General features: G+C 40.5%; 1 protein-coding gene across 4 annotated transcripts in view; it reads left to right on the top strand.

Moving 5' to 3' along the window:
- ANKLE1 (ankyrin repeat and LEM domain containing 1) overlaps positions 1-26602 on the top strand; it is a 142784-nt gene that overhangs the window by 81641 nt on the left and 34541 nt on the right. For 3 of the 4 annotated variants that reach the window (XM_072113903.1, XM_072113902.1, XM_072113900.1), the window contains 2 exons: positions 19200-19359; positions 21494-21691. In XM_072113903.1, coding sequence (XP_071970004.1) covers positions 19200-19359; positions 21494-21662 — 329 coding nt within the window. In that variant the 3' untranslated portion in view covers positions 21663-21691. Of the gene's footprint in view, positions 1-19199; positions 19360-21493; positions 21692-26602 lie in introns of those variants that run through there. The other variant, XM_072113904.1, reaches the window with a different exon arrangement.

Raw genomic sequence — 26602 nt, forward strand, 5'->3', positions numbered from 1 at the left:
GAGGATAACTCGCCTATATGGGGTGTGCAGGAAATCGATCTTTTTGCCACATGATAAAACATGCAAGTCAGGCAGTTCTGGAAGGATCAGCCATGGGGTCTGGTTGTCCTATCAATAACATGGAAATTCAATCTACCCTATGCATTTCCCCCTGTTATACTAATCCCCAGTATCCTTAAGAAGATCAGGCAGGATCAAATTGAGTTAATCCGAATAGTGTTCTTCTGGACTAGAAGGGCATGGTTTTGACTTTGAAGGAGCTGTCAATCTCAGATCTGTGGAAATTAGCAGAGATCCAGAATCTGCTACACCAGGGAACAATATTTCATCCAGAAGTCAACCACCTATATCTGACTGCCTGGAATTTGAAAGGCTAATATTATTGAAAAAGGAGCGTTCTGAGAAGGTAATCTCTAAATAACAAAAGAGTAGGAAAGTCGTGACCTCACGCATCTGGAGGGCTTTTTTCAGGTTCTGTCAGACTCAGGATTTGTATCAAGAACAGCCAAACATAGCCAAGATTCTAGACTTATTGCAGGCAGGACTAGAAATGGGTCGTAAGCCAGCAATTCTGAAAGTTCAAATTTGTACACTGAGTTCCCTAAATAAATCCATGGCCTCCATCCCTAGATAGTGAGATTCATTGAGGCCGACCCGCAGATCACTTCTTTCAGAAGATCCTCGGTACCTTCCTGGGACCTCACATTGTTCCTAAACTCACCATTGACCCACTTACATTACGTTAAGATCCTAGATGATGGGATAGTGCTACTCACAGATCCAGCTTTTCTTCCAAAAGTAGCTACGAAATTCCTTAAGTCCCACAAGATAAGATTACCTAACTTCTGTGTCAGACTCCGACAGGGAAAAAGAATTCACAAATTAGGCTAGAATGGTACTTCTAACATCCATCTAGATAGGTCAGCAAGTTGGAGAACGTCAGATAGCCTGTTTATACAATATGGAGGAAAGAACAGGGCTTTTATTTCCAGGTTCACATGAATAGAGTCGCATAGTACTCTAATCGGTGGTCCCTCCCTTATTCTTTTCTGTTGTTCTCTCAGAAATGGTGATGGTGCTGTCGCGGGGAAAGGGGGAAATCGGTACAAATCAAATGTTAGGTCTCTGTCTCTGAAAACCACTGAGGCATGGAAGGAGGCGTGGATCTTTAAGAGTTTCCTGTCCCTGGGGGCGGCCCACTCTCTCTGGTAATTAATAAAACTATCCTGTCAAGTTAACCGCTTAGTGACACAGCTCATTTGCACCTTGATGACCAAGGCTTATTTTTCAAAACCAGCAGCAGAAGACCACACCGGGTGCCACTCCTTTCAGCTAAGAACAGGAAACTGAGGCTACAATTTGCACAAGCTCATCGAAATTGGACAGTAGAAGATTGGAAATACGTTGCCTAGTCTGATGAGTCTCGATTTCTGCTGCTACATTCGGATGGTAGGGTCAGAATTTGCCGTCAACAACATGAATGCATGGATCCATCCTGCCTTGTATCAACGGTTCATGCTGGTGGTGGTGGTGTCATGGTGTGGGGAATATTTTCTTGGCACTCTTTGGGCCCCTTGGTACCAATTGAGCATCGTTGCAACGTCACAGCCTACTTGAGTATTGTTGCTGACCATGTCCATCCCTTGACCACAATATGCCCAACATCTGATGGCTTTCAGCAGGATAATGCGCCATGTCATAAAGCTGGAATCATCTCTGACTGGTTTCTTGAACATGACAATGAGTTCACTGTACTCAAATGGCCTCCGCAGTCACCAGATCTCAATCCAATAGAGCATCTTTGGGATGTGGTGGAACGGGAGATTCGCATCATGGATGTGCAGCCGACAAATCTGCGGCAACCGTGTGATGCCATCATGTCAATATGGACCAAAATCTGTGAGGAATGCTTCCAGCACCTTGTTGAATCTATGCCAAGAAGAATTGAGGCAGTTCTGAAGGCAAAAGGGGGTCCAACCCGTTATTAGCATGGTGTACCTAATAAAGTGGCCGGTGAGTGTATATTCTTTGACTCTGTAAGATCACAGGGATACCAAATTTATATACGTTTTGTTAGGTGTTAATAGATTTAAAAAATTTTAGATCACTTTTTATTCTTTTATGTTCTGCAAATGGCAAAAAAGTGACATTTCAGTGCATTTTTCTGTTACGTGGTTCACCACTAGGAGTAACAGTTTTTAAAATATTTTTAAAGATTTGGTAATTTTGAAACGCGGTGATACATATTATATTGTGGTTTTGTTTTTATTTGTCTTATATATGGGGCTTTTAGGACATTTTAATTAATTTTATTTGTAATTTTTATTTATTTTTGTTTTTATCATCGTAGTAGTAGTATATATGGCCGGAAAAAGACGCAACCCATCAAGTCCAACCTTTAATAATCAAATAGATGTTTTATCCCCATAACCCCTGATATTTTTTCTCTCCAGAAAGGCATCCAGGCCTCTTTTGTACATGTACATAGAGTCCACCATAACAACCTCCTGCCCCCTTGTCCCTGACACAGGCCTAGGCATAAAAAGATCTTTGGAGAGTATTTGTACATTGTAATGAGGTTTCCCCTCAGTCGTATTTTTTCTAACCTGAATAATCCCAAATGTTGTAATCTGTCATTGTATTCTAGCCCCCCCCCCCCCCCCCCCATTCCCCTAATAATCTTGGTTGCTCTCTTTTGCACCCGTTCCAGTTCTACTATGTCCTTTTTATATACTGGTGCCCATATCTGTACACAATACTTCATGTGTGGTCTGACCAGGGATTTGTATAAGGGCTAAACTATGTCTTTATCATGAGAATCTATTCCTCTCTTGATACATCCCATAATTTTATTTGCTTTAGCAGCAGCCGCCTGGCTCTGGTCACTAAAATTAAGTTTACCATCCACCAATACCCCCAAGTTCTTTTCAGCTCCAGTTTTACCAAGTAATTGACTATTTAGAACATAATTATACTTTTTGTTTCCATGACCCAAGTGCATAACTTTAATTTTATCTACATTAAACCTCAACCATTTCTCTGCCCATACGTCAAGCTTCCACAAATCCCTCTGTAATGCAAAACTATCGACCTCAGTATTTATTGTTTTACACAGCTTAGTATCATATGCAAATATTGAAACTTGACTGTGTAAACCCACTACAAGGTCATTAATTAAAATATTAAAAATAAGTGGCCCCAATACTGTCCCCTGTGGCACTCCATGGTAACGTCAACCCAATTTGAGAATGTGCTATTAATTACGACCCTCTGTTTTCTATTACTAACCCAATTACTTAAATACACAGATTTTCCCCTATTCCCAGCAGTCTCATTTTATGTAACAACCTTTTATGTGGCACGGTGTCAAATGCCTTTGAAAAGTCCAGATATAGAACATCCACAGCGTCCCCCAGATCCAGTCTGGAACTTACTTCCTCGTAGAAGCCAATCAGATTCGTCTGACAGGACCGATCTCTCATAAACCCATGCTGACGCAGGGTTATAAGGTTATGTACAATGAGATACTCCAGGATAGCATCTCTGACAAACCCCTCAAATATTTTCCTCACCACAAAAGTTAGACTCATAGGTCTGTAGTTTTTTTTTTATCCCTTTTTGTATATTGGTAACACATTTCCTATGCCCCAGTCCTGTGGAATATAACCGGTCCTCAGTGCATCTTCAAATATTAAAAATAACATTCTGTTTATAACGGAACATAGTTCATGCAGAATCCGTGGGTGTATGCCATCTGGCCCCGGTGATTTTATCTATCATAGTGGTTGCGAGGCAGCGATGTACTTCTTACTGGGTTAAACTGTAGACATTCCAAAGAGAATTTACATAATTCCTTTTCCTTTTTTATTTTTAAAATACTACCATATGAACTAGTGATCATGTTGCTGCTGCATTAGGTGTCCGGCTGTTGGGAGGAGAGGGAAGAATGCAAATAAGTTTTCCAAGGTGTTAAATGGAAAACAATACCTCCTTTTGCTACCTTGAAAGGCAGCACCCTTAACATCAAGTATGACTTACAAGAAGTCTAAAAATATGATGTGGGATTAAGCCAAACCAGTATATCTATTCCATAAGGAACAGACTCCCAACTGTAGACAGCACTGTTTCGAGTGGAGCATTATGGCTTTAAGTCTCCACACGCCTTTAAGGTGGCCTTAATTGGCATTGTCTCCTTAAGTAGAACACCTACTGTCTGTCCCTAGTCAATAGCCTCTCACATAGCCAAATCAGTTCCCTATGCTGTAGGGAGGAGAGGGAGGGAGCCCCCTCCCTCTGCAGAATACATTGGCCTAGCCTAAGGCCCTAAGTGACCGACTGAGAAATCTGTATGGATGGTCACTAAGGGTTAAAGTTTTGCATGTAGTGAAAAAATAAAAAGAGATCTTGTCATTTAAAGAAGCAAATATTAGAACGTCAAACATTGACCTGGACATTCAGGAATCAATGACCATCGGTCACAAAGGAGTTAATGAAAATATTGAAAATGCCTGTGTCAAAATGCTCACTGTATCTCTTGGTAAATTCCTTATAGGGGTGGTGTTTGCAACATAGGGTAACTGGTTTGGGTTTTATATTTTAATTTCCGTTTGCAGCCTCTACAATTGTCATAAAATACTTTTTTTTTAAAATTAAGGCCACTTGTAGAGTATTACGAATGGAAGCAAATCTATGTACTACCCAAGTCACATTTCACATAAAGCTTGGATACGGAATTTAACCAAACTTTTATTTCAAAATGTTAAAATGGTGGCTACCAAATGGAGCTCCTTCATCCCATTTGATTTTGGCCACACCTGGCATTGATTACATTTTGTCCAGCTCCCCGGTTCCTTTAATATAGGAAATAAAGTTGTATAACTGCCCAATCCTTACTCCTATAGGCTAGGGCAGTGATGGTGAACCTTTTTGAGACCGGATACCCAAACTACAACCAAAACACACTTATTTATTGCAAAGTGCCAACACTGCAATTAAAGTAGTAATTTATTGCTACCTGTTCTACCACAACTTTAAATCATATTGGCCTCTTGAGGACAACAAAACAGTTGAAAGAAGAAGCGCAAATTTTCACTAATGTTGTAGCATCTCGCTATGGTCCCCCTGTACAGGAAGAAATGTGGGGCCTAGAGGAGCTCTAAAGATAATCCTCTACTTTCCACATGTCCTACCTCTTCCTGCAGTCCCAAGCAATCAAGGATGTGTTGCTTTAAAATGGCACTGAGAGCAGCATTTTTTGAGTCGCCTGAGACTGCAGGATGATTCTTTGAGGTTTATGTCGAGTGCTGTGTTGATGGCTTGAGTGCCATCTCTGGCACTTGTGCCATAGGTTCGCCACCTCTGGGCTAGTTTATCTACCAGGTGCCCCTCTGGACTCTCTCACTTACCAGCCAGAAAGAATACTGCTTGGCTCATACCTTCTCCCTTCCCAGAGCATCCCTGCACTTGGTGCTTCCTGCTGCAAGCCTTGCATGCAAGGCCCTAAAATTACTTGCAAATGCTTCCGCTACCATAGATTTACAGTATGCAGCCATCAGGTTGACAGGCTGTGAAGGAATTTTGGCTTCCCCCATCTAAATAATTGAATACATGCTGTTGCACCATTAGAGTGAATAGGGGTGGCATCCCTTTTCTTAAAACTGCAACTACCAACAATAACACAACACTCATAATACAGGATTGCTTTTCAAAGGACCGAATAAGGACTCTTTGTACCCCTAAACAAATGCACAAAAAAATTTCCATTTGACCGTGTGAGAACTAGCAAACTACATTAATCACACATGTCAAATAGCTGATGCCTCTGCAATAAAAATCCTGAACGAAGCAGAAAACCTATAGGGAGGCTCACTTATTCAGATATCTAATAACTCTAACAAGTTATTGAGAGTTCCCTAAGACCTCTGAGGTTGCTGACTGACATTAAGAAAGGAATGAGCATTATCAGTCCATGTCTAGACCTGCTGGAAGAAAGTTGTCCCTCCTGTGTTTTGGTGAAGCTACCAAAACCATTCTTGAGTCCTGCCAATCACACCTGAACAGTAGTTTTAGCTACGTTTAAGACCAGGACAACAAAAGACAGCGCAACAACCAGCACATCAAATGAATCTTGGTATCCTTCTGATGCAATCTTGCACACTGTCAGTGGGCTGCTATGATCCCTTATTACCAATACATGATGACATCCCTGACTGTTGAAAGAGCCCAAAGCACTCAAAACTGGAGACTTAACAACTCTACATATAGAAACATTCTGGAGAGAGCATGAAATCAACCACTATACATAAACTGAAATCAAAATTCCCGTGAAAAGCAATAATCTTTGTCATAATACTTCAAAACCTACTGTACCACCGTTTGATTGAAAATGCAACGGACAGTATATACTGCACAACAGAAAAGACAAAAAGGAAGAGTGTTACAAAAGCTGCACTTCATCAGGCCAGCTATTAAAAAAAAAAAAGCTTTACTTGTTTTGATGGATAGGCTGAATGCAGTCAGGAATATCCAACACATGTTTTGCAACTTGTTTCCATTACTCTTGAAGGAGCCTGATTTGGCCTTTTTCCAAGATATCCCTCCTCTTACCCAGGTTTCATGCAGTGTATCTTTTCCTATCCTCACAGTGCTCAGAGCAAAAAGCATCCCTTAATGCTGGCTCTTCATTTTATAATCTTGATTCAACTGAATGGGACTATACAGATTAGTAATTAGACCAAACAAACTCTTATCAATCTGTCTTGGCCCTAACTCGTGGAACCTCCCTTCCCGGCTTCACATCATCGATGTTGCATCGCTGTAAGGCCTTTCACGGATCCTGACTGGCAACAACTCAACCATCAGTCCAGGAAAAAGAGACTGGTTACTTCCTTAGAGGACTTTCTACCTTTGCCTACATCTGATGTAAGGTGTGTCCTTGCTGATCTAAAAGAGTCTATAAGAGTTGCCCAACACCTCACCATATGTCTCCTTATTATGGTCAGAGGTTGAGTGGGAGCTATTGCTGTTACCCTTTTATAGTGTCAGATATGGCTGGCCACTACTGACCTCAGAATTACATTTTATTTTATCTGCCTCATTGGCTACACAATGAGTTTGACAACCTCTTGAATGAGGTTGTTAATCCTGTTGAGTTTTCTTGTGATGTTTACTACTGTTTCAGGTTGTTCTCATCTTTTCGGCAGAACACCGGATTGGAAACCTATTCTATTCAGTCTATTGGTGTATCTCCCCACCTTAATGTAAAACCTCTATTCTGATCCCAATATTAAATTCCTTTCCCTCCTCTCCCTTCCTATATGTACTAATGTACAAAGGTTTGGGGTCACCCAGACAATTTTTGTGTTTTCTATGAAAACTCATACGTTTATTTTTCAAATGAGTTGCAAAATGCATAGAAAATATAGTCCAGACACGGAAATGGTTTGAAATTATATATAAATTTTTTTTATTTTTTTTTGAAAGGTAATTTTCTCCTTCACTTAGCTTTCATCAAAGAATACTCCCTTTGCTGCAATTACAACATTGCAGACCTTTTGGCCTTCTAGCTGTTAATTTGCTGAGGTAATCTGGAGATACTTAACCCCTCCCACAAGTTTGATGGGCACTTTTTTTTGCGTATCATATGGTCAAGCTGCTCTCACAACAGATCAATGGGGTTGTGATCTGGTCACTCCATTACAGATGGAATACCAGCTGCCTGCTTCTTCCTCTAATAGTTCATACATAATTTGGAGCTGTGCTTTGGCTCATTGTCCTGTTCTGGGATAAAATTGGCGCTGTCCACAAGGTATGGCACGGTGTTGCAAAATGGAGTGATGGCCTTCCTTATTAAAAATCCCTTTGCCCTTGTACAAATCTCACACTTTACCAGTTCCAAAGCAACCCCAGTCCATCACTTTACCTCCACCATGCTTGACAGATGGGGGCACATTTACTAAGGGTCCGCAGCCGCGAATCCGTCAGGTTTTTCCCGAATATTTCCTCTTTGCGCTGTATTTCACGGAATTGTGGCGCACGCGATCGAGTTTTGGCGCAATCGCGCCGACTTTCGCGCGACAGAAATCGGGGGGCGTGGCCACCGGACAACCCGAAGGATTCGGAAAAACCGCTGAATTTTAAAAAGCCATTTGTGTCGCAAGATCAAGCACTCACATACACCAGAAAAAAGCAGGTGAACTCCAGCGGACCTCGGCGCAGCAGCGACAGCTGGTGAATATCGGCGCACGGACCTTAGTGAATCCCGGCAGAACCCGAATCGGCGTCGGAGAACCCGCCGCTGGATCGCGACTGGACCGGGTAAGTAAATGTGCCCCATGGTGTCAGGCACTCTTACAGCATCTTTTCAGTTGTTCTGAATGTCGCAAATGTTCTTTTGTGTGGCCCAAACACAAACTTAGCTTTGTCTGTCCATAACACTTTTTTCCAATCTTCCTCTTTCCAATGTGTTCTTTTGGCCCATATTAATCTTTTCCTTTGATTAGCCAGTCTCCGATATGGCTTCTTCTTTACCACTCTGCCCTAGAGGCCAGCATCCTGGAGTCGCCTCTTCACTGTAGTGGTTGACACTGGCATTTGGTGGGTACTATTTAATGAAGCTGCCAGTTGAGGACCTGTGAGGCAGAGGTTTCTCAAACTAAAGACTCTAATGTACAAGTCTTGTTGCTTAGTTTTGCAGTGGGACCTCCCACTTCTCTTTCTACTGTTTGTGCTCTTTTTTTTTGAATGGACTAGTACACACCATTTTAGGTATTCTGCATTTTCTTTGGTGCTAAATGTATTTTTCCAAACTCATGCCATTGTAGACAAACACCCCAAATATCATGTTGTGGGTTGATTTTTATGAACCAAAATGGGGACAGATCGCTAATGCTTTTCTTTCAAAAAGGACATTTCTAAGTAACCCAACACTTTTGAGCGGTAATGTATGTAAACAGAATACACAAAGTTTACACTCCCCACTGAAACTTAAGGTCATATTAGATTTTGCGCAAAGATTTTAACGCCAAAGCCACTTTTCACCTTCCTGACACAGCCCATTTTATAAAATCTGACATGTGTCTATTTAAGTGGTTATAACTTTGGAACGCTTTAACATATCCAGGTGATTTTGAGACTCATTGTACTTCATGTTGGTTGAGAAATTTAAGCAATATGTTTAGTATTTATTTATGAAATAAATGGAAATTTGGCAAAAATTTTTCCAAATTCAAAATTTTCTACTTTTTGGAAAATTGGTCATATCACTAAAATAACTTGATAATTAACATTTTCTAAATGCCTGCTTTAACTTGGCATCATTTTTCAAACATCTTTTCCTTTATTTAGGATGTTAGGAGGCTTATAACTTTAGGTGAAATTTTTCTGATTTTCACGAAAATCATCAAAACCTACTTTTGGAGGGTCAATTTAGTTAGAAGTGACTTTATAAGGCCCACATGACAGAAAACCCCCACAAATGACACCATTTTAGAAACTACATCCCTCAAAATATTCAATACAGCCTTTGGGAAATTGGTTAACCCTAGGAGCGTCTCCTGAGGGTGAAATTACAGAAATGTACCGTATATACTTGAGTATAAGCTGACCCAAGTATAAGCCGAGGCCCCTAATTTTGCCACAAAAACGTGGCAAAACCTATATTTTTTTTATTACTCGAGTGAAGATTGATTGAACACTTAAATTTGCACCTTCACAGTCGGTTAAAAAGGAAAATGCATTTTACAATGTTTAGTGCAATTCCTCCTGAGTATGCCAATATCCATTTTGTCACAGGGGGGCACTTGGAAGAGAAAGAGCGTTGTTTCGATTTTGGAGGGCAAATATGGCTGAAAAAATTTATATGTGTCAGGATGCATTTGGAGAGCCCTAGTGTTACCAAAGCAGAGGAAAGCCCCAACAACAGACACCATTTTGTAAAGTACACCCCTTGGAGAGTTTAGCAAGGTGTAATTTGTGTATTTGCCCCAACACGCGTTTGATTCAATTAGGCCCCAAAAAGGAAAAATTTGAAAATTTTCTCCAAAAAGTCACTTTTACCCCAAATATTTGTAAGCCACAAGGGATAATAGATTAAACAATCCCCATAAGTGTGTAAAACAATTTCTCCTAAGCACAGAATCGCACCACTTGTGCATATAAAGTGTATGTACACACACTAGGGCTCAGAAGGGAAAGAGGGGCTTTGGCCTCTTAAGAAGCCAGACTTGACAGACATCCTTTACGTGTGTCAGGGTTTGGAGATCCCTAATGGTACCAAAACAGAGGGGAACCCCAACAAGTGTCGCCATTTTGGAATGTGCACCCTTTGGAGAATTTAGCAAGGAGTAATATGTGTATTTGCCCCTACAGGTGTTTGCTTCAATTAGGTCCCTAAAAGGAAAAAGATAAACATTTTAAAAATTAAAGGCATTAAAGATGAAATGAGCCCAAAAAATGTGTACTAGCATTTCTCCCGAGTATAAAATTGCCCCACACATGCAAATAAAATGTTGTATGGGTACGCAGTGAAGCTCAGAAGGGAAAGAGGGGCGTTGGCAAATTCGACAGACATCCTTTACATGTGTCAGGATGCATTTAGAGAGCAGTAGTGGTACCAAAACAGAGGGGAACCCCAACAAGTGTCACCATTTTTGAAAGCACACCCCTAAGAGAATTTTGCAAGGTGTAATATGTGTATTTGTCCATAAAGGTGTTTGATTTAATTAGGACCTAAAAAGGAGAAAATTTTCCTATAAAGGTCATTTTACCCCTAATTTTTGTAAGCCACAAGGGATAATATATGAAATAACCCCGAAAAAGGTGTAAAAATATTTCTCATGAGTGTACAAGTACCCCACATGTGCATATAAAATGCTTTAAATGCACAGTAGAGGAAAAGAGGGATATTTGTCTTTTAGAAGCCAAATTTTTCAGAAATCCTTCACATGTGTCTGGATACAATTAGAGAGGCCTAGTAGTACCAAAACAGAGGAAACCCCAAAATGTGACCCTAATTGTTGAATGTACACCCATTGAGGAATTTAGCAAGGTGTAATATGTGGTGTAGTGTAATACACGTGGTGAAATGAGCATTTTGAACATATATCAGCGGTTTCCAAATATGATGTGCAATGGAGTCCAAGATGGAAATTGCAATTATTTCTGGAAAGTTCAGTGCCCATTATGTGGCACCCGTTATGTGACGCGCATTATGTGATGTCCAGTTTGTGCCACTGTAAAATGCCAGCTCTCTCATTTGGAAGCCATATTTCCTGATGCGAGAAAGACCCAACATGTGATCCTAAATGCTAGCCAGAAAATTCAGCAGGGCTCCGGAATGATAAAGCACTTGGAATATAAATAATAATAAATAAAAACTTGGAGATATGTAAAGGATCTGCTAACAAATCCAGAGACTTAGAGGGGAAATAGGTTTTTTATTTAGGTTTTCTAAAACCCACAAGTGCCCCTAGTTTGCAAACTACATCCCGCAATTAAATTAATCGAGGGAGCAATGTAACCTAACAGTTGTTACAGTTATTCATGTTCAAAAACATGGCGGCGCCCAGCAGAAGAAACAAGACACGCGCGGAAGCCAGAAGACGAGCCGCACGGACATCGGGGGAGCAGCGCTGCACATCGGGGCCACCGGAGGGTGAGTATATAAGTTTATTATTTTTTAAGTATTTCTTACATGCATTGACTCGTGTATAAGCCGAGGGGACGTTTTTCAGCACATTTTTTGTGCTGAAAAACTCTGCTTATACACGAGTATATACGGTAGTTTCATTTATATTTGTCCAATTTTATTGAAGGAAAACTAGAGTGGAAAAAATTGCATTTGCCATTTTTACGGCGGCATGGCAAGTTGTTCTTTTCAGTGGTATCATTTCGGTGCTTGTAACTTTTGTGCATCACTTTTTAGAACATTTTTTGTAAAGCCGTTTGATAAAAGTTGGAAATTTTTGCCAAGTTTTTTTTAAATATTTTTTTTTTACCACGTTCACCGAGCGGGTCCAATTATAAGGATTTATTGTACAGATTGTTATAGACGCAGTGATACCAAATAAGTGTTTTTGTACTTTATTACCTGTAATGCTAGGCGGGTCCCGAGGGATGAGGGAATTGTAGACCGGTGCTTCTATTATAATAGTATTTTGCACAACTCAATGCGTTTTAAATAATTATCTTTTATTCCTAAAAAGTTAGCGACGCGTTTCTGCTCCGGTCCGGAGCAGAAACGCGTCGCTAACTTTTTAGGAATAAAAGATAATTATTTAAAACGCATTGAGTTGTGCAAAATACTATTATAATAGAAGTGACGGTCTACAATTCCCTCATCCCTCGGGACCCGCCTAGCATTATCGTATACACTCTTCCAGGATCCTGGTCCTGTGATGGGAAGCATGGTTCATCGAGACCGGCTGCTCTGATACTCATATATAAGATATATGACATGCTGTACTGAATCAGTCATCAGGTGAGAGTCTGCTGATGTATTAGTGCACACATTCAACTGAATTTACTGTATCACACGAGGTTGCGCTCCTCCGTCTTTCTTCCTTCACTCTCTCCCAACGGGGCCACCCGGAGTTCCTCTGAGTTCCCCTCTCCAGGTAACTTGACTTTATTACCTGTGTACAGGGAAATGTGGTGTTTGGAGGGACTTTCACTTTCTTTTATTTTATTTTAAAAAAAATAACTGCTAGAAGGTAGGACCCGGCTCCCGGAAGAGGATCGCGCAGCCCCGGGGCGGACTGACGATCGAAACAGCGGACCTGAATTTACAGATGTATCTTTAACCCCTTAACGACAAGGCCCTATTTTGTTTTTTTTATTTTCATTTTTCACTCACCACCTTCAAAAATAACTATTTTTAATTTTTCAATGTAAGGAGCTATATGAGGGCTTGTTTTCTGCGTAACAAATTGCACTTCATAGTGACTATTTAATATTTCATGCAGTGAGACGCGAAAAAGAAATTCCAAATCTAGTGAAATTGGTGACAAAAAATGCATTTGCGTCGTTTTCTTGTGGTTGGATTTTACGGCCTTCACTGACTTGTGCCCCAAATGACATATCTACTTTTTTTCTTTGTGTTAGGAAAATTACCCTGTGTTCCTGGATGATTTTAAGGGATTGTACTAATGGACCAAGATATTGTAGCTGTGGGGTAGGCTAACTAGAAATTACTTTTGGGGAAGAGAAGAAAAGACACTCCAGTAGCCATGCATGTCAATCAAGAACTTATGAGTGACTCATCTGTCAAATTCATGGGCATTGATTTGGTACAGGTACAGGAACCGGTACTGTGGAACTGGCTGGGGGAGTTGAATGTGAACGTGTTACACTACAAAGAGAGGCCTCTGGATTTTCAACTTGGAGTATCCCTAGAGGATTGACTGAACAGCTGAATAACAGCTGCTTTGTATGAAAAATGACAACACTGTTCTATACTTTTACTCTGAAATGGGTAATCCCATGTTGTGTATAGCCCTGGGCAGATAGTTGTTGTCTTATTACAGGGGTCATGGTAAATTATGAGCGGCTTCTGAAGGTAATCTCTGATAGTCCTCATAGATATATCTGGGAAACTATAAATCTACTGCTTTTATTATTTTTGTACTTCTACCGTCAATTTCTGATAGCTGTGGCCAATTGTTTATGGCATATACAATACGAAACAGATCCATGGGAGACTGCCTCTCTAGTCAAAATTTTTAGTTTGCTTTTGTATATGCTACTAATACCTTTGCAAAAAAATTTCTGTTACGCATCAGGAGGCAACATTATCGACAAGAGGGGTTTCTGATGTTTTTTATAACCCTGTGACGGCCGCTATGAAAAATAGCAGCTTTTTCATATTTTGGTGTACAGAACGGGGCAAGGTTGCTTTTTCGGGGGGGGCTTTTAGATGACTCTTTTACTGACACTATTTGGACCAGCGGTCGAATTAACAGCTATATAAGCGTAATTGAAGCGTCATCTGTAGGGCTCCAGTTAAAGCTTCCTCCAGTTAAAGGGGTTCTCAAATTTCTATCCTAGTGATGCTTACACAATAAAGATCATTTTTAACCCCTTATTTTACAATTTTACCCAGTTTTATTGCTGTTTTAGCTCCTGTAACTCAGTGATGGTCAGTGTAAAATTCCAGAGTTTGGGTGGAGACTCTCTAAGCAGACACACTAATCCCTATACTGCTCTGAGCTGACAATGTGGTAAAAATATTGGGGTACAAGGTTTTGAACATTCACTAGTATCTGGCACATAGAAAGAGAGATTAGACCGATCAGAGATGAGATCCATCAGATGCTTTTTACACACCGTCAGCACTGCTACATCTCTCTACTGTCACTACATACTATCAGATCTGATGTGCCTCACTCCCCCGGATAAAGAACTTATCTGCTTGTAGCTTGTAGGTCTCCTCACGCTGTGATGTGTTTTCATTCAGGCAGTGTCTATGAGCAAGGGTTGAGACCACTGCAGGGATCGGAAAAGAGCTCAGCAGCGTCAGACCAAGCAATATGTAGAAAGAATGAAAAAATAACAAGATGTGTAATGCTGTCGGGATCACTGGTTGGTGAGAGGAGAGAGCACTGCTCACCTGAAAGCACCTTGTTACAGTGCAGTCTGTAACTGGGGAGGGGTTCCGGCTCGTACGGCTAATCAAAGCCAACAGTTGGAGTAGATGAATGGTTTGGTCTAAGCAGCTCCCACAGCTCCAAAATGCCCAGACCACGAGTTGAGGCCGGTGTAGACAATGGAGTGAAAAACGGGAGGGAGAAGCTAACTTGGGGTGCTAATAGGCCAAATAGCATCTACAATAATAATAAATAGCTAAACAAAATCTGAATTATTCTATTACCGTATATACTCGAGTATAAGCCGACCCGAGTATGAGCCGAGACCCCTAATTTTACCACCAAAAACTGGGAAAAACTACTGACTACTGACTACTAAGCCGAGGGTGGGAAATGCATTGGTCAAACCCCCCCAGTAGTATACAGCCTGCCAGCCCCCAGTAGTATACAGCCTGCCAGCCCCCAGAAGAATACAGCAGCCCCTAATAGTATACAGCAGCCCCCCTGTAGTATACAGCAGCCCCCCTGTAGTATACAGCAGCCCCCCTGTAGTATACAGCAGCCCCCCTGTAGTATACAGCAGCCCCCCTGTAGTATACAGCAGCCCCCCTGTAGTATACAGCAAGCCCCTAGTAGTATACAGCAAGCCCCTAGTAGTATACAGCAAGCCCCCCTGTAGTATACAGCCTGCCCCCCTGTAGTATACAGCCTGCCCCCACGGCCCTTAAAAAAATAAACTTAAATACTCACCCTCCGATGTCAGCGCGGCTCCCCGATGTCGGCGCGACTTACCGATGTCCCCGATGTCAGCGCGTCCCGTCTTCTTTCCTCTCCGCGGCTCCTCTTCACTCTTCCCGCGCCCATGTTTTCTTCTAGCAGGCGCATACTATGACGCGGTCGCTGCTGAAGTCATAGAATGCGCGGCCATGAAGAAAACATGGCCGCGTCGATGATAGAAGAGAGAAGAGGAGCCGCAGAGAAGAAAGAAGACGGGACGCGCTGACATCGGTAAGCCGTGCCGACATCGGGGAGCCGCGCTGACATCGGAGGGTGAGTATTTAATTTTATTTTTTTAAGTGGGTAATTTTTTGGGGGTAATAGACTCGTGTATAAGCCGAGGGGACGTTTTTCAGCACATTTTTTGTGCTGAAAAACTCGGCTTATACACGAGTATATACGGTAAATGGAAATCTTTTATTATAAGAACAGTAATAAAAGTAAATGTCTAGATAACACATTTGGGTTATAAAAACCTTCTTCAGACCAAATAGACAGATAGTACAATCGGCAGAATAAGATCAGCACACTGCCTCCAGGCAGCACACTACAACCACCTTGCTGGACCGTTATCTGCCGGTTGTGCTATCTGTCTATTTTGGTCTGAAGAAGGTTTTTATAACCCAAACGTGTTACCTAGACAGTTACTTTTATCTCTGTTTGTTGTTTTTATAATTAAAGGAAACCTACCACTTAAAAGTGGTAGTTCTAACCCACAGATACATGACACCAGCTCAGGGTGAGCTGGTGCCGGAGCATATTTTCATTAATACAAGAAACACCCGCCCCGATCGCTGATTTATATTAAAATCCGTTTCGGCGCACCAGAGTAGGGCATGGTGCACTACAGCTCACAGAGCATGAACGCTTAGCAGCAGAGGATGGGGAAACAAATAGAATTATTATTATTTTTTTTTTTTTATAGAAGGTTTTAACTATTTTAAATGTACTAAAACACAATAAAAAGCTATATACATTTAGTTTCTATGTGATCAGACTGCCCCAAAGAAATAAATTAGGTGTTTTAGGTGAGGCCCATAAGAAAATGGCGCTGTGTATATTCAGCAAAGGCCAAGAATGAATACCATATAGTGGTATTGGTAACCCGTAGCCTCTGCTTAAGCCTCTGCTTATTTCAGCATGATGCAGGATGAAAAAGCGCTGAATGTGAAGTTCAGAGCAGACAGATGCCAAAAGGATGCCCTCACTAGCCAGTATGTGTCTTTGGACTCTTTCTGAGTTCCTGACATGCACACTAAATATGTTGAAAAAACATAATGCAAATGCAACATAAGTAGTTTTTATTTTGTTCTTGCAGTGCACCTGGAAGAAATTAACAAAAAGCTTATAACACAAGCACACACTGCAGTGTTGCTCATCAGGAATGATGATCTGTTGAAAAGCCTATAACCTGGTGACCAGAAGGGATTTTCGGCTGTCGTAATAACTGATCGCACCATAATACTATGGCCATGTAGGAAAGGGGTTGAAGTCGCAAATTTGAGTCCCACATAGTAAATGTGTTTAGACATAGACAGCCAGGTAGCCTCATTGTCAGTGTTCAGTAACTGTTGACCAAAGAAACCGGAAAGCATAGCATTAAAAGGCTTGTTATATATGGAATCACTATTCCACTTCCCACACAAAAATATACAGAACTTGTACAAAAAAAATACTAAAAATGTATTTTTACTTTTTGTAACTGAGCCAGAATATTAACCCCTTAATGACTGCAATATCTACTTTTTTCGCCAGCCATTAAGGGTACCTCAAATGATCTCATATCCATGTTCCATTGTTGGACAAAATAAAATGTCCAAAGAAAATTGTCCCTCCGGAACATCGCTATTTTAAATTAAGCTTATAGAAAAGCGGTGCTCTGTGTGAATGCAGCCTGACATATACTTCACAATTTGTTTACTTAAATGTGGGTTAAATCAATAAAATGGCGCAGATACATCATTGTGTCTGCACCACTATTTTGTCCATCTTTGTATTTCAAGCTTGCACATTGTATTAAGGAATTGTTTGCTCCACTTTTGTGTTGCAGTTGCACTTAATCCGGCCCTTTACAAAAATTGTGCACCTAGAGGGGTGTTGTAGTGCTTAGTCTGAAATTGCAAAACATTTATTAATGAGCTGCGCCACAATTCTGTTGCAACAGCATGAAGCAAAAAAATAGTGCAACTGTGTGCACATGCTGAAAACAGATTTACTAAAAGCGTGTGCGGATTATCTGACACAAACTGCACATTAGTGAGGCAAACTGCTCTTCATTTTTCTGTGAACAGAGCTGTGAGAGGGCTTATTTTCTGTGTAACAAATTGTACTTCTCAGTGATGTTATTTTTTTTTATTCCATGCCGTGTACTGGAAAGCTGGAAAAAAATCCAAATGTGGTGAAATTGGGAAAAAAAATGACATTTGCGTCACTTTCTTGTGGGCTTGGTTTTTACTACTTTCACTGCGCACTCCAAATGATATGTCTCGTTTAACCTTTGGTTCGATATGATCACGTGATACCAATTTTATATGGGTTGTATTGTGTTTTAATAGATTTTAAAAACATTACAATGTGTACAAAAAATTGTTTCTCCATTTTCTGACACTAATAACTTTTTCTTACTTCAATGTATGGAGCTGTGTAAGATGTCATTTTTTTTAAGTGACAAGCTGAAATTTTAACTTTAGGAAACTTTAACTTGGGGTACCTTAACCCTAGACAGTCTGATCGTTCCTACCATATACTGCTGTATTTCAGTAGATGTTATTTTTACACGATGCATTAACGAATCTTTGGAAACAATACAGCCTTGAGTCTTACAAAGACAATGATGGCGTCCCCCACAGTCCACTGGACTTTGACAGCAATCAAAGGGTTAACATCAACGATCGGTGCTAGCGGTGGGTGTTTGCTGACATAAGTAGCAGACCCCCATGTCTGTATGACGAGGGCTTACCGCGTAATAGTACCACGTAGTGCGTCGAGGTTAAGTATCAACTTTGGCTTGAATGAAGGTATAAACCTTTAATGGGCCTGTGTGCTAGCTGTAAAAAAAAAAGAAAAAAAAAACTTTCATTATTGGCTGTGCATCAGCCATACTGTATAGAGTTTATCCCTAGGGAAAACTGTGGCCTGGGACAAACCTATATCCAGGTTTAATCTGGGAGAAGGTTATGTTGACCTGTTACATCGCATTGTTTCCCAACTGTGTGTGTGGTGTGCAATGTTGCTGTCTGATTTCCGAGAGGGAGAGTAGTGAATTATCATGTCTTTAGCCTCCTTATGTTCTTTAACCCCTGGCACGACTGCCATGTGTCTATACACGTCCTATTTGCACATGCTCCATGCAGAAAGGACGTTTATAAACGTTATGAAAGTGGCCAACTTCAAACGGCTATATCTCCTGAACCCTGGCAACTAGAAACATATTATCATTATAAAACAAGAACATGGCAATATTGTCATATTAAACAAGAGAATCTCCCTTTTAATATCATATATGTGTATAGATTGTGTATGCTTGCTTTACAGAACCAGAGATATCAACCCTTAAAGGGCATCTACCACCAGGATGAATGACTGTATGCAAATGAGCCTGAGGGGCTCCAGGCTCCATAGGTGTTCATTTGCATACAGTCTTAAAGTCCCTTAAAGTTATAAATCTAACATTTTTTAGTACAATGTACAGATTTTTATTTCCGATTATAGCATTAAGCAGATATCTCTGGTTCTGTTAAGCATGCTTACACAATCCATTTATCATATTTTAAATGCCGATTAAAAGTTTCAAATTTATTTATGCCTGGGTAAAGTTGTGAATTTGTTTTTTTTTTCTAGGATTAAAAATGCTTACCAATCAAAAGAGAGGTATATTATATGGACAAGCTCAAAACTGGACACCGATACGGCGTCGGCGTCTTGGAGTACATATGCTTTATAAAGCGATGCAGATCTTTTTGGCTGAAGGGGAGAGACAACTACGACCACCAGACATTCGGTCAGGACAGTGAAGAGTACCAGAAAATGTATTTTGTCTGATTTAAGTTTTCATGTTTTCTAATAATTATTAATCTGGTTAACAGTAACCATTTTATTGATGCCACAAGTAGTTTCTGTAGATCAGGGACTGCTCTAGGAAAAAAATGCTTATTATGGATTGTTAGTTAGGTGTTCCGACAAAAAAGCCATATACGGTACCAAACATACACAATACACATACTGTGTGTATTGACCCTTACATTTCAGGTGTCTATAGTGAAAATTGCAAGTTTTATAGTGGCCATATCAATACTATAGGTTATTGATTAAAAAAAAAAAAAAACAATTTAAAAAAAATCGATGCAATTCAATTGATGGAATAGCTATAATCAATTTTGAACGTATGCAAATAGTTGAAAAACGTAGCAAATTTTATTTTCTTGAGTACCATCCCACAGCTGCATTTAGAACACTTAAAAAAAATCACTCTCTTTCAACGAACTGCATAATTTGTAGCAAATGTGAATAGGAAACTGTATAATAATTTGTATCAAAGAAAAATACTTCCACTTATTTGTGTTCCTTTTACTTTATTGCGATGTGTCACACAACGTATAGTAGAAGCCCTGCAAAGCGGAGGGGAGGAGTGAGTAGGTGCTTCAGTGACCAGACTCCACCCACCAGCTGAGTGAGACTTGAAAATTGGAGATGGAACATACAAAGAAAATGCTAACAATTACAAATATTGTTGATACAATGTATGCACATGAGAAGTAACACTACTTCAAGTCAGTATGTGACATGTAATCTTCATTTTCCAACCAGTTTCTGTTGTTGCAAAGTTGTTGGGTTGAGATCTTTTGTTTGTGATGTACTGCTTTTCCACCCTCTCTGCATAGAGCTTTTAACACCTCTATGAGCAAGTGTTTGTTTTGCTACGAAGCACTTTTGAAAATGTCATATTAGAGCAAATTTTCTTGTGTTCATTAGTACAATTCATTTAGGGTATATACACAAGGGCAAGATGCACTTAAAGGGAACTTGTCACCAAGAATGTTATTTTAAGTAGATTGCAGGTTCCAATAGCCTATGCTATGCTGATTTAAAAAAAATTATAAAAACCCAGTGTACTCGCCTTCCGATGTCCCCCGGCAGGTCCTTTCTATACAGAGATGCTTTGGCATCGGCTACATGTCCACGCGCTGGCTGTTACAGGGATCGTAATGTCAGCTGCGGCTGACGTCATGGTGCCTGCGATGGACGGTGCAGGAGCAATCTAGCAAACTTATAGAAGAGGACCTGCTGGGGGGGGACGTCAGAATGTGAGCAAACTTTTTTTTTTTTTTTTCTCTTACGGGCATTATATTAGGGTCAGGGTCTGCAGACTGTATACTAAGAGAGTCTATATACTAAGGGGGGCTGGTGGCTATATACTACAGGGACTGGCTATATACTACAGGGGGCTTGCTGGCTATATACTTGGGATGCTGTGACCAATGCATTTCCCACCCTCGGCTTTTACTTGAGTCAATCGGTTTTTACATTTTTTTTTGTTTTAAAATTGGGGATCTCGGCTTATACTTGACTATATACGGTATACATCTTAAGTTAACTGACTGACTCCTCCTGGTTTGGTGGTGTAGACGTTTTTGACACTGTACCATTTAAGCAGAAAGAATCCCTATAATCATGATGCAGTTGTACAAAGCTGCATCGAATGCCAGGGTTGTTCAATGACAAAATAAATAAGTTCTCTAATGTCACTTTTGTAATTGGCTTGTATGTAGTTTGGCAAAACCAAGCTACATTGTTTAATGTTTTGTATTTCTTGAATTGTATAAGCAGAACAATCTTGCTTACATGTCAAACTTTGTAAAAGTTTGTATTAACCATCTGGATATGCAGATTATTTTGTATGTATATTTTGAATGTATAAAAATCATGTTTGTTAATTTAAGCCTAATTGTACAGCTCTAGCTCATAGCAATAATGACCTGCCTCATAGGAATCTAGATATAGAATATTAGTAATTAGAAATTTAATTTCGAGTTCTTAGTTTGTTAGATTACATTTGCAAGATATCTAAAACATTAAAACTAGATGTATCAAAGCTTAACATTTTAATGTTTTTTTTAAACCGTTTTTATTTACAGACCAATGTTACAAGTAATGAGCAAGCATAGTATCTATAAGTACGTGTTCACATTTAAATGTCAGATATCACCGTTTGGAAAATTGTTCTGCCATGTACAGTTGAGTATTGCTGCATATGTCCGGGACCGTCACAACATCTGTATCAATATAGATGCCTCACATAGTTAAGCATCAGCACATTTTGGAAAACACAAAACGTAAGAGAAACTGTAACCTGTAAACACAGTACACTATACAATGGATTAATTTGGCACTTAAAAAATATGCAAAATACAAGAAAGACGTGCTATAGCAAAACTAAACAATCTTTATTATTGTAATACAGTTATATACAAAAAAGCATAATTATATGCACCAGACAAGACAAAAATAAAAACCTTTAAAAAGGAAAAAGATCCTAGGGACAGAACCCGTAAGAGGATTTGGGCATAAGGTAAGGCCCATTATATAATCTCAATTTAAGGTGTTATCCTTAACTCGCTCCTGAGGAGCCAAATATCATTAATACCCAAGGTGGAATGTCTTAGGGTGTATCTCATAAGAGGCTATTGTAATATAGTTTTATATATAGTTTTTCATAAGACAACATGTGATTAATTTGGAGATTCCACATACTTAAGGTTGGTGTATTCACGGCATACCACCTCAGGGCTATACATTTCCGGGCCATAAACAGTGTTTCCCATAGGAATATAACTAGGTAAAGGGGCCAATCTTCATGAATTAGACCAAAAATGCATACCTTAGAAAACATGGCTATCGGAAGTGGTAGTAAAATGAAAAGAAAGTCTATGGCCTTCTTCCAGAATGTATGTATTGGAGGGCAATTTCATCTCGTGTGCCAGAAATCCGCGCCTAATTCGCCACAGCGTGAAGAGGCGGTTGTGGGGACCCTACCGATCCTGAACAGTTGTCAGATAGGCCTGGTTCTTTAAGCATACTTGGATTAATCTATTGTTAAAAGAGGGAGATACCTTTAAGATGAGCAGATAGCAATTCAGGTACAGATTCCGCCTCCCATGAGTGTATATGAGATTTCCACCTATCAATTACCAATAATGGAGAATTCAATAGCTTTCTCAGGGTGAGATGTGTATAAAATGCCTAGATTAGGCCTTTAGGGCCTTCTGTTCTACAAATAACGATTAAAGGATATAAGGAAATAGGTGGCCGGGGGAGGGAAATTGCTCTTTGAGAGAGAGTCTCAATTGTAGATGTCTAAAAAAGGACCTTCCCAAATCAAATTTCTGCTGTAAGTCTTGAAACAAGCAGAGGAGATCTGTTCTATATCCGCAAATGAGTCGAGTCCTCAAGTGTTTGTGAATGCTCCAGAGCCGGGTTGTTCCACAACAGGGTCATAGCCATTATGTCAGTGAAGTTGGTTGCTGTTATGTCAGTAAACCCTGCCGTGTCAAATTTAATTCCAGGGTGGCCCAAAAAAGTTGGGGATCTGAGGGGTATAATTATCTGGGGTTACCCATGTGGGGTCAGTGGAAGTCCCAGACACTTCAATCGCAGAAGCCCCAGGCACAGGCACCCTACGCGCCTTTACTGGGGTCATTCCAGGTCACTGGAAGATGAGCAGAAGGATAATGATGGGTAAAAGGGGACATCATCCCCACTAGCTGACTCTGTGTCAGAGGCAAGCATTTTGTATGCCTCCAACACGATGTACGTCTTTTGAGACATTGCACACAAAAAATAAGAATGTACACGGACACGGCGCACAGATGTCACACAGGAAAAATAAAGCACACCAAACTACACGGAAAGCCGCACAGATGGCACACAAAAAAAAAAATTGATAATGAGCACCAAACTACATGGGCAAGCCACACAGATGGCACACAAACAAAAGTGATAATGTACAACAAACTACACAGGCAAGCCGCACAGATGAATCACTCAAAAAACAGATAAGTGCATCTACGGGTACACCTAGGGGACTCTGGAAAAAAAATAGTACCAGGCACCAAAAAAAGAAACGACCACTCGATGGAATCAAATGCTTTAGCCGTGTCAAGGGGGTCCAAAGCCCAATCCTCGCTCACCAACTGACCTATATGAGACACCACCTGTAAACAACGTATATTATCCAAAGTAGATTTCGCGGGCACAAGCAACATTGATCAGGGTGGATTAAGGATTGAACAACTGTATTCAGTCTAGTTGCTAAAATTCTGGTGAGTATTTTATAGTTGGTATTCATTAAATGCTATTGTGCGGTAGGATCCGCAGTTTGTGTGGTGTTTTATTAGGTGTTAGGTTTAAGATTAATGTAGCTTCATACAAAGACTGGGTAGGCTTTGGGCTCTGAAGGATGAAGAATACATTATTGTGATAAATAATATGTTGATGATGTTGTAGTTGAATTGTCAGTCTACTTTATACCCCTCAACCATGTACTAATCCGGGACAGACAACCTTGGTGGTTCTTCCAGAGACAAAGTTTACTTTATTAGATTTCAGGCCGAGAAACCCCCAGACATTTACAATGGTGATAGAAGTGATAGTCAGTGTAAAATTCCAGAGTGTGGGCGGGGACTCTCTAAGCAGACACTTCATGATCCCTGTAGTGCTGTGAGATATAGTGTGCTGAAAATGTGGTTAGATTATCAGGGTGCAAGGTTTATATACACTTTTTGATTTACCTTCTGAACATTTATACTAGTATCTGTATCTGACACATAGACAGATCAGAGATGATATCCATGAGCTGCCACAACACACTATTAGATCTGATGTGCCTCCCTCCCCCTGATAAAAACCTTATCTGCCTGTAGCTTGTAGGTCTTCTCATAATGTGATGTGTTTGCCGGCAGGAAGAGTGAGTGTCTGTGAGCTCGTCTTGGAATGCAAGGCTAGGGGCTAGAGGCAGGCAGCAGCACATCTCATGCAGCGTCAGACAGAAGAGCAATATGTCCTCCTGACCCCAAAACAGAAGATCCAGGGTTGGAAACCAGTGAATCAGAGACTGTGTTATTTTGTTATCCTGAGCATATTAAAGTAATGTGTCTTCGTGAGAGACCAGTAAGGATGTAGCCAGGCTTAAATTTTTTTATTTTTTTGTAATCTTGCATGTGTCGCTTTATAACTTTTCAACACTAAACCTACCAAAATTATTTTGAGACTGTTTTTTTCGTGACAAATTTGCCTGAGGAGACATGCATCTACTCTCACTTCATCCAATTTACCCATAAGGGAACTCTTACAAGCTTCAATTACCAATTTTTGGGGGAGAAATTCTTCCCCTATGTGCGCTTTCCTCCGCGAATGCTTCTGAGATTTGGGAAGCCGGGAATAAGTCCATTTTTTTTACAAATTCTTCAGGAGTGCATCCTTGTTACTTTCAGGCAAACTGTTTGTCACAGATGTGAGGGTGGAGTGGGTTCTTGGAACATTAGCAATGCGATCTTCTACTTGCGATATTCTGTCTTTTGTACCTTGGGCTCATTCCCTGAGATTCTAACCTGTAAGGGACTCTTACATGCATCAATAGCTGCCAACACTTGGGACGTCATTTGTTTCAGAGTGAGATGCTCTTTTGGTTCATCTCCGGGGTCTGCTGGTCTGGTCACCCCTTGTTTGTCTTACCCCACAGCCACAACGCACTGTTATGTGATGGTTCCAGCTGGTCTTTTTGGGCTAATTCACTTCGCTTGTCTACCTCACTTGGCTTGGGAGGACTCATGTTGCATAATGAAGTTCAGCAGTGTATAGGTAAGTACCATATCACTCTCAGCACACTAGGTAGGTGCGTAAACGGGTGTACAGTCCAAGAAATGGAGGCTCAGAGATAAGCTCTGGAGTTGCTGTCAGGCTAGGCCATTATGTACAATTATTCTATCTCGGGAGTATTGCTTATGGGTTGCCTGAGTCAGCGATATCCCGCTCCCAGGAACTCCTCACCGTCGTGGTCCCAGATGGTCACGTGCAGTTTAGTTGCTTCTCCACATAGAGGAGTGGTCCACTGTGTGCCCAGCACCCTGGACTCTCGCCACAATGCGGGATGGGTATCTTGTGGAGGGTGCTGCTCGGGATCCACCCGTTTCCAAGGCAGAGAAGAGGTGCCAGAGCCCAGTCCCTGCATGAGCACTTGTTCCAAGCGCCCTGTGCGGCACAAGTCAGTAGGCTTCAGAGTGGTTTGTAGTTCCAGGTGCCTGCAAAGCCTAGGCCACTAAGTAAGTTCAATACCAGAGCTTTCTGTTTGGAGCTAGGGTTCACCCCAGATCCAGCTGGGTCACTTTGGGTTAATTCTGTTCAGGATTCAGCTCGGGATTCTATTGGGTCTACTCTGAGCTCAGCGAGCTAAACATGGTGACTGCTAGCCACGCCACCCAACATTTAATGTTTTTATATTTTTTTGAGGATTATTCTCTTTGGTATAAAATGTGGATCTCCTTTTACTTGAAACAAACACAGTTATTCTTATTATAACCTGCACATGTAGAAAGTGTGCATATTGATGTTCTGTAAAAGTTGACCCAAGTGTGTGAGGGCAATTAATACATTTATATGCTGAATGTTTTTACACACAGCTTGTTACCTAGGGTGACTAAGTTATATTTACAGTGTTATTTAAATGTTTGGGATGAATAAGAGTGCTTTAACCCCTTAAGGACGCAGGGTATTTTCGCTGATTTCTCGCTCTCCATCTTCAAAAATCCATAACTTTTTCATTTTTCCATGTACAGAGCTGTGTGAGGGCTTATTTTGTGCGTAACAAATTTTACTTTCCCATGATGTTATTTATTATTCCATGCCATGTAGTGGGAAGCCGCAAAAAAATTCCAAATGTGGAAAAATTGAAAAAAACTGCATGTGCGTCATGTTCTTGTGGGCTCAGTTTTTACGACTTTCACTCTGCGCTCCAAATAACACCTCTACTTTATTCTTTGGTTCGGTGCGATCGCGGTGATACCAAATTTATATAGGTTTTATTGCGTTTTAATAAATTTTCAAAAATTAAACGAATGTGTACAAAAAAGAAAAAAAATTTTTTGCCATCTTCTGACGCTAATAACTTTTTCATACTTTGGCGCATGGAGATGTGTGAGGGGTCATTTTTTGCGAAATGAGCCGACGTTCTCATTGCTACCATTTTGAGG

The sequence above is a fragment of the Engystomops pustulosus genome, chromosome 1 (assembly GCF_040894005.1).
Source record: "Engystomops pustulosus chromosome 1, aEngPut4.maternal, whole genome shotgun sequence".
Taxonomy (NCBI): domain Eukaryota; kingdom Metazoa; phylum Chordata; class Amphibia; order Anura; family Leptodactylidae; genus Engystomops; species Engystomops pustulosus.